This window comes from Monodelphis domestica, chromosome 5 (genome assembly GCF_027887165.1).
Source record: "Monodelphis domestica isolate mMonDom1 chromosome 5, mMonDom1.pri, whole genome shotgun sequence".
Classification (NCBI taxonomy): Eukaryota; Metazoa; Chordata; class Mammalia; order Didelphimorphia; family Didelphidae; genus Monodelphis; species Monodelphis domestica.
This window is the reverse complement of record NC_077231.1, coordinates 319,124,047-319,133,197: the sequence shown is the minus strand read 5'-3', so window position 1 is coordinate 319,133,197 and position 9,151 is coordinate 319,124,047. Positions and strand designations below refer to the sequence as shown.

The window sequence follows — 9,151 nt, the reverse complement described above, 5'->3', positions numbered from 1 at the left end:
CTCTATTTTATGACTTTCAAGTATACATCAAGTGCTTTGAAATCATTTAGCAAAGTGTGAATGAGCAGGTCATTTACGATCTGTTGGAATGAATAGACATGAATGATTGACATAGACTTTTGATATGTGCTTGATATTTCTCTCTCTCTGTCTCTCTGTCTCTCTTTCTCTCTGTCTCTATCTCTTTCTCCCCTCCTTCCCTCTCTTGGTCTTTCCATCTCTATCTCTGCCTCCCCACCCCACCCTCACCCTCCTGACTCTGTCTCTCTCCTGCTGTCTTAAGGACGAAGCATTTTTGGATTTGGAGTCAGAGGACTTGCGTTCTATTCCTAGTTCAGCTGCTGGGTGACCACTTGGTTGGGTACGTCATTCCCCCTCCTGTAAGGCTCAGGTTCCTCATCTGTAAAATCTGTTTAAAAAGGGGAGGGGGTGTAGATCACCTCTGAGGTGCCTGACAGTTCTCATTCTATGAGTGTGGGATGTGCTTAGAATTTTAGAACTGGACATCTCTATGTTTCCAGTTCTGTCCTGGCCTCTTTCTTCTGTGGAAAAGGAGAGAAGCCCAGAAAGAGGAAGTCAGTTTTCTGGTTACACAACCTCTGGGAGGCCAAGGATGGGGGCTCAGATCTCCTGATCATTCACTCCTCCCTCCCCCCTTTTCCTCAGACCAATAGACAGAGTCCTTTGCCCCTAATCATTTCCCTGACTCATAACAAGTCTAGGACAGATATATTCTCCCTGCGCCTTGGATGAGTAAACTGAGGCTCAGGAAGGTTAGCTGGCTCCCCATGGGTCACATAGCTTCCATGGGATTTGGACTCAGGTTCCCTAGTCATATTCAGTTCTCTTTCCCTAGGTCATATCACTTCTCCACAGGAAATCTCCAGAGGATCCTGGGATCACCCATCCCAAATGACTGACTCTAGCATGTATCAATGAGGGTAAGGGTAACAACTCAGAGTGTCAGTAGTTGTGAATCTCTGCTGGACCTCAGATCCTTCTCTCAGCAGCTAATTGTGGACAGGGCACATGTGAATGTGCAACAGTGCTCCAGACCTTCTCTAAGTATGTTTTCCTTTGACTACACAAAGCATGGTTTAATTTTGGGATAGGGGACCATTGAGGCAGCAGGGGCCTCTGGTGAGATTGCTGAGCACCTGGATTCGAACCTCAGCTCAGCCATTGACTGAGTAATCATGAGTAAACCACTTATCCTCTCAGCCTCAATTTCCTGCTCTTTGAGAGGGAGGAGTTATATTGTTTTGGACCATTTCATCTTGCCCTCTTCCCCCTGGATCACACTCAGCTAGCTTAGCCTATGCCCTAAGAGGGACAAGACAAAAGGTAGGGGTTGATTGGCTGACTGAATCTTGGGGTTCTGCAAATGGAACCTTAAAATGCCAAGTTCTAATTAGAAATAGACCCCCTCTCCACCCAAAAGCCCCAAAAGGCATCTGTCCCCTCTCTTTCCCTTTGTGAAGTCCCAGTTTCAGAGAATCCCAGGCCAAAAGAGAACTGCAAGGATGTGCAGAGTGTGGGGGCCTCATTTGGCTCCCTTTAGAACATCCAGCATCACCAGTGCTCCCAGACTCTTTTCCATTCTCTTACCCTTTCCCCCCTCCCATAGCTCATGGGTTTCTATGAAAACTGGGGTCTGAAGTCCAGAGACACAGTTGCTACGATTTTCCCAGCCCCCAAACCCCCTGCCATCCAGCTCACTTTTTAGCCCAGAAACAATAGCCAAAATCTTTCTGGGGCTCACTGAGGACCAGGGAAGGTCCCCTTCTTTGTGACACGCAGCCCTGGAACTCATGCACTCACACACTTTCTGACACGGCGGCTACCAAGACCAGGAGCTCTTTAAGTTCATGTTTATTTTCGAAGAAAGAGGCCGATGCAATGGAAGGCCATTGGCCCTCCCCTTGAATTGCACAAATTATCAACAAAAACTATGACAGGTTTTAGCTTTTACAAAGCATTTGTATAAAAAAATCCAAACGACTGATAAATTTCACGATGAAAAATATATAAAATACATACATATTTATATATAACAAGAAGACTGAGACGTTTATCTTACATATGTACAAGATGTAATTTCCCCCCAGCTCATCCACAAATCATGGGAAAATGGATTTCGGTACATGACAAAGCTACAGAACATAAAAAATCAACATTGGGAAAACAGCACATGTCCGAGCTCATTAAATAATCACACTGACAAATAAATAGTTATTCCGCTTTGCTTTGCAGCTGCTGCCAAGCATTTCTGGCAGACCATGATAACTAGAGGTGAGCATGCAAGTCATGATTTCAGACCACGAGCCTGGGAGAAATCACCGGCTCTCATTTGGTCGGAGCAGAAATACCCAACATTCATGAAAATACTCAGCGGGGCGCTCTCTCTTGACTATGAAATGTTCCCATGAAAATCCACAGTGAAGCACCTTTCTGAAAATAAAACACAAGTGAACGTTCATGGTAACAATTCTTCACCTTTTGGGTTCGATTAGGGGGTGGGAAGGGGGCCACAGAAGGGCAAGGCTGGTCTTTCCAAAAATCATGTACATTTCAACCTTGGTGATGGGTTTAGAGGAAAATGGCGCTTGCCCAAACACCCATCCTGTCAAAAGAGAAAAGGAAAAGCAATCGTCCCCAAGAAGATCCTTCTATATCAGCCACCTTCTTGGCTTGACCGAAGCAACAAGCAGAGATTTGAAGTGAGCACACAGAGATGGCAGGCTTCAGTCTTGATGCAGTGGGCCCTGTGGAAGACAGGACCACAGCTCAGTCTGGGCAAGAGCCAACTCCCTAGCTCAGGCTGTGCTTGCTAGCTTTGCTGGACCGTTTCCTCTCCTTGTGATGCGAAGCGGGCTTGGCGGGTGACATGCTCTCGTAGTTGTGGCTTGACTCATTGTGCTGCCGAGTGTACCTCTTACACTTGCAGGCGGTGACCACAGTGATCTTGTAGGTCCGAGTGCTTCCGTCCTGGCACTGGAGCTGGATCCGCTGGGTGCGCGTCTTGTCGTTGACACAGCGCCATTCCTGGGAGCTCCTCCGGCTCCAGTATTTGGTGCCAAAGCTTGCTCCTATCCAGTTTGGGAGGACTGGAAGTGGTAAACACTCCCCAGCACACACCAGCTCCTTGAGGGGACTGATACTGGTACACTGGCCATCGGAAATATATTTGGTAGAACGCAGCTCTCGGCAGCCAACTTGGACTCGATCTGCAAAACACACACACACAAAAGGGAGAAAAGCCTTGGTCAAAGGCTCGAGCCAAAAGAAAGGATTCCTTTGCCCAATCTGCAAGAGCAACAGTGATCCTTCAGTGATGGTGGAACAACATCAAAGTAAGAAGCTACACTTGGAGATCCCAAGGTGCGATGTCTCTAATAACACTGGCAAAATACCTTTGGAGTCAGGTTTCTGATGTGATATTGAGCCAAGCTGGAGGCAGGGTAGTTGAGTGCAAAGAATATTCATTCTTCAATCAAAAGGCTCAGGTTCAAATCCCTCTTTGAGGGCTTCTTTTACTGTGTGTCCCTTGGTCAGTCACTTAAAAGCACAGGTTTATAGCTGGAAGAAACCTCAGGGACATCTAGTTCATTTTATAGATGAAGAAACTGAGGCATCAAGAAATTAATTGATTTGCTCAGGGTCAGGTGATACGTATTTGAGAAAGGATTCAAACCCACATCTTCTTAACTCTAAATCCTATGCTCTCAGCCTCTCTAGTCCTCAGTTTCTTCCTTTATTAAATATGGGAAATAGACTAAATAGGCTAAGATTTTTCTAGTTTTACATTTGGTATCCTGTGATCTTACATTGACTGAAAAAAGAGGGATGCTCAACTGATAAAAATAAAAAAGTATGTTCCTTCTGCAGCTGCCAACATGCATAAACTTCCTTGTCTTTCACCCAACAATTGGCTGGCGTGTATTTATCTATGTTTGGGACAATTTGGGACAATAGACATGTGATCTTGAATTGCTCCTGCCTTGATGCTAGAAATTGGAGGCCAAGCATCCATTTGGGTACAGATGTTCCTCTGGCCTCTCTGCAATTCCACCCCTGAACTGAATAATCCTGCTCATTCTCCTGCATGTCTAAGCTGTCATTTCTGCCAATAAAATGTTTTAGTGAACAATGACTGATGCTCCTCCATCCAAAACACCGAAACACCCAAAGCAGGAAGGTTTGGCTGCTGTAACAACATGACTTCAATTCCCCTGAATTTGATTATAGCACAGTGCCCAGCTCAGCCAAGTTAACACTGTCAAGGGAGCCACGATGCTCACTCCCAAGAGGGCTGCTTACAGCAAGCTCCAGTGAAATCTTTGGTTTAGTTCTGTGATCAAGACTTGAAACAGTCTGGGAGCATCAGCAGCTTCTTGGTATCCGATGTTTCCATGACAGTAAACCTAATACTGTAATTAACCTGGGAGTGACTAATGGACAACCAATACTACAGGACCGGAATGGACTTAAGGTGCCTTGCTTTATGCTCAAGGAGAGACCAAGGCAGGGAAAAAATTAGAGGCCGGGGAAGCACAAACGTTAGAAATGATCCAGGGCCTCTGCAAGGCTTTCCACCTGCATTCCTTCTTCCAGCATTGAAAGCCAACTACAGTAAGGCAATGGCCAAGGGACATTCCTTCATCCAGGAAATGTGCTCAGGGTGGGGATGTTTCTCAATAGGTGGGTGCCCAAGGTGGCTTCCCTTGCTGCAGCTGTGCTGAGAAATGTACCTGGCAGCAGCTGATCCGATTCTGGGACCTTTTGTCTACTGTGGCTTTTTGGAAACAGGCCTCCCATTTTTGCAGTGCCAGTTCACTGGCGATGAATATTCTGTGCAATGCTTAGTAATCTTGTAATAAGCAGAGATTTCCTGTGCACTCAAAACCACCCAGGTTCAAGAAAGTTGACACACCTTAATCTGTGTGGAAAGACATGATGACACTCTCCTTCTTCCCTCTTGCCCTCCCTTTCCCCCTCTTCCTCTCCCACTCTCTCCCTCCCTCCCTCCCTCTTTCTCTGTCTCTCTCCTTCCCAATCTCTTTCTTTCTCTCTCTCTGTCTCTCTCTCTCTCTCTCTCTGTCCCTCTCTCTGTCCCTCTCTCCCTCTGTCCCTCCCTCCCTCTGTCTCTGTCTCTCTCTGTCTCTCTCTCCCTCTCTTCCTCTCTTTCTCTCCCCCCTCTCCCTCCCTCTGTCTCTGTCTCTCTCTGTGTGTCTCTCTGTCTGTCTCTCTCTCTTTCTCTCTGTGTGTGTCTCTCTCTCCCTCTCTTCCTCTGTCCCTCCCTCCTTCTCTGTCTCTGTCTCTCTCTCTCTGTCTCTCTCTCTCCCCCTCTCTTCCTCTCTCTCTCCCCCCTTCTCCCTCCCTCTCTCTTTCTCTGTCTCTCACTCTCTCTCCCTCCCTCTGTCCCTCCCTCCCTCTGTCTCTCTGTCTCTCTCTCCCTCTCTTCCTCTCTTTCTCTCCCCCCTCTCCCTCCCTCTCTCTTTCTCTGTCTCTGTCTCTCTCTCTGTGTCTCTCTGTCTCTCTCTCTTTCTCTGTCTCTCTCTCTCTTTCTCTCTCTCTCTCTCTGTCTATCTGTCTCTCTCTCTCATATGTATACATACTCACATTTTTGCTACAGCTCTCAGGACCTAAGCTACTCCTATGGCTGGAGGATGGAATTGAAGAGGAGGAGGAGGAGGAGGAGGAGGAGGGGCTACAGCTCTAGCTGGACCTTCCCTATACTCTATCTCCTGTCTCTTTAAAAACAGCCTGCGCCACATGCTTACTCCCTGGAGAAGGAGCTCCTGGCGTGTCCCAGGCTGTGCTCACACCCAGACAGTGAAAACAAAGCCAAGGATGCCTAGAAATCAAATGAATGGAAGAAGCAGCCAGTTTTCGCCCATTTCCCTCTAGACGGGAAGGTGTGAAAGGCAGGTCAGGAGCGGAATCCTCCAACGCAAAGGGAAACCCCTCCTTCCAGTTGCACTGCTTTATTGAACATCAGCAAAGCCCTGCCACTCTTTTGCTTGAAGGCTTTAAACTTGGGCTCCTAGAACCCATCAAGGACTCCCATTTTACATAGGGAAACTGAGATTTCCACGTGGAATGTGCCCCCTCTTTGCACTTGTGTACGGTCAGACTTCTTTGGATCGTTCCTCTCTGGGACGGAACTGTGTCCCCAATGGGGTTGGGGGGGCGGTTCCAGGTTCCAGAGTGTCTGCAGCAAAGTTTATTTATTTAAAAAATCTTGACTTTTGTGCCAGTGCCGGGGAGGTGGGGGGAGTTGTTGCAGTTCCCTTCCTGGAATTCGGGGACTTCAGCAAGGTGTGCTGTTAGGCACTTGGTGGTAAGCCCCGGGGATGCGAGCGCACAAACCCAACGGGGGATGTTCGGGGAAGTGCCTGGCCAGCCCAGCCCCTCCTTCCCAGCCCCCATACGCTCCTCCAAAGCCCTCCCTCCCTGTGCTCAAGGCGCTGTCAGTCCTCAGCAAGGAATGCAGGTTTTTTAGCGCAGTAAGATCACTCCCAGATGGGGTCCGGCAGTGCGGGATGGCTCCACAGCACCAGAGGCAGGCGAGTGGGCGCCGAAGTGTGCGTGCAGGCGGCGTGGCTGCACCTCCTGTCGGACAGGCGGCACCGGCCCCGCGCCAGCTCCCCGCTGCAGTCCTGCCTGACCCCCTCCCCCCCAAGCCAACTCCCTGGGGTCCACGCAGCTACGTATCTCCCCCTCCCCCCAAACGCCCCCTCGGCCCCGGCGCTACTTACTGCTCCGCGCCTCCAGCCCCGAGGACCCGCCGCTACCCAGAAGGCGGCCGCCGTGACGAGCCTGGTTCAGGGCGCTGCTGTTGGCGCTGCTGCTGCCCAGGCCGACCCCCGAGGAGGGCCCCCCGGATGTCCCCGCGGTCGCCTTCGCCACGTGAGAGTACAGGAGCTCCGTGGCATCGTTCTTGAACCCACAACCGCTCCGGGCGAGGACGCACGCCAGGAACACCAGCGCGCCGGGCAAGGCGGGCAGCTGCATGGTGAGCGGAGATGAGACTGGACGAGGCGACTCTGAGACGGTGGCAGCTCGGCAGGAGGGCGGGAGCGCCAGCTACTGCCTCCACTCCCCGTCCCACAGCCTCCCAGCCGTCTGCGCGCCCGGCTCCCTGTCGCTCTCCGCGGGTGGCTCTCCGCTTCTCCGCCTATCTCTCTAACCTCGGCTGTCGGCTGCCTCTCTCCGTCGCAGTGGGACCCGCGCGCCGACTCCTGCCCTTTATAGAGACGCGGGGACCCGGGGGCGGGGGGCGGGAGGCGGGAGGGGGCGGGGCAGCGCTGGCCCGCCTTCAGGTGTAAAGTGGCCCTGGGGCTGGAGGAAGACCGGGATAGGCGAGGAGACGCCAAGCAATCCTCCCTCCCTCTTTCTCTCTTCTTCCCTCCCTCCTCTCTCTCCTCCCTCTCTTTCTCTCCCTCCTTCTCTCCTTCCCTCCTTCCTCTGGCATGACCTGGCAAAGGCATCTATCTGTCTCTCGGTGGAAGAACAGGCTGGGGGTTGGGGGGAGCCTGGGCTCCAAATGCTCCCCAGGGACCCTGCCCCACCTTGGACTCCCGCCGAGACCTGTGGGCGCAGACGGCCCGTTCCATCCGAGCCTCCTCTCGCGTCCTGGGCTGAGCCATCCAGCCCTGGAGCGGAGGATGAGCCTGTCAGATGGAGCAAGTTAAACAGAAACAGTCTGCCTGCAAGAAAGAGCCCAACTTTCCCAAAGTTCAGTCTACACAAAGGAAAACCTCCTCCAGATTCGTGGAAGGAGGCAGCTTTGACCCGCCAGCTTGGCGTGCGCATGGCGTGGGCATTCGTGGGGGAATAACGGCGAGGATGAGCCGACCACACAAAGCTGGGAGAGCATTTGGTGGAGGATCAGAGTTCGGTCCTGGCTTTGCGGTTCGCTGGTACCGGGACCTTTAGGAGGTCCCTTTCCCTTTTGAGGTCTCAGGTTCCTCACCTGTAAAACGCCCGAAGGGCCCCTAAGGTCCCATCTAGCATCTCTTTCGGGTTGCGCTGCCTCTTCTGGAAGGTGAGCGAGCTTCCTTCCAAATCCAAGCCTGGGATTTGGTACCTGTCACAAATTCATTTCAGAATTAACACCTAGAATCCCCCTGGGTGTATGGAAGGGGGCGGGGTTCTGGGACAGATGGATACCTGGACCCTCATTCAGAATTTCCTGCTTTTCTAGAGCCTTTTCAGCTCAGAAGAATTCTCTACAGGCATCCTCCCAAGGACTCTGGGTAGCAATGGAGGAATGCTACTATGATTATCTCCCTTTTAGAAAGGAGGAAAAGGAGGCTGACTTACCTACCCAGCATCCCCTGAACAGAAAACATCTTGGAAAGAATTCAAAAGCACATCTCCCTGCTAGGAATCCCAGCTCTCCAAGCCTGTCCCAGCTGCCCCTGAACAGCCCTTTGGCTTCTGCTCTCCTTGGATGAGGCAACATTGCTCTGTTGGTGGAGGCTCAAGGGATAAAGACCCTACCTTCTTTCCCCAACTCTTTCAAAAGTCCTCAAGTCCCAGAAACCTTCCAGCTGCAGGGAACATCTGTTCTGGCTGCCTGGACAAAATGAGGACCATTTTGTCCGGTGGGGTCTCTGAGTGGCTGCTGAGTTAAAGACTGGGGGATGACTGTTTAGCTTTTCTTTTATCTGCTTGGCACTAGACCTACTAGTGTGTGATCCCACATACAGTCAGGATGAGGAGAAATCTGTCCCTCTAAGAGTAAAAAATAAAAAAAGTTAAAAGACTAGCTATACTTAAAGCATATTTAATAGCAGACCATTGTTAGAGTTAGAAAGCTCAGAAAACATCTAGTCCTATCTCTTCATTTTACCAAAAGGGAAACTGAGACCCAGAGGGAAGTGACTTGTCCAAGGTCACACTGGAAATAAGTAACAGAGTCAAGATTCCATCCTAGGACCTCTAATTCTAAATCCAATCCTATTGTATCCTATCACACATGCTGGGCTTGGGCAAAATTCTGGGGAAAGTCACTGGAAAGCTGTTAATTATTTCCTTCCTCAAATTTTGACCAAGAGCTGCTGCTATCATTTCTCCACTGGGGTGAGACAAACTCAAGTCTTCCTTTCAGGCAACATTTCCAAACAATGTTAAGGTTTGTTTG

General features: G+C 50.5%; 1 protein-coding gene across 1 annotated transcript; it reads right to left on the bottom strand.

The window, feature by feature from the left end:
* Positions 1-1,856: 1,856 nt before the first annotated feature.
* Positions 1,857-7,250, bottom strand: SOSTDC1 (sclerostin domain containing 1). The gene is made up of 2 exons (XM_001373878.5): positions 6,762-7,250; positions 1,857-3,227 (listed from the first exon to the last, which is right to left on the bottom strand). Exons 1-2 carry the CDS (start codon positions 7,015-7,017, stop codon positions 2,812-2,814), a joined length of 672 nt encoding a protein of 223 aa, XP_001373915.2. The 5' UTR covers positions 7,018-7,250; the 3' UTR covers positions 1,857-2,811.
* Positions 7,251-9,151: the final 1,901 nt, after the last annotated feature.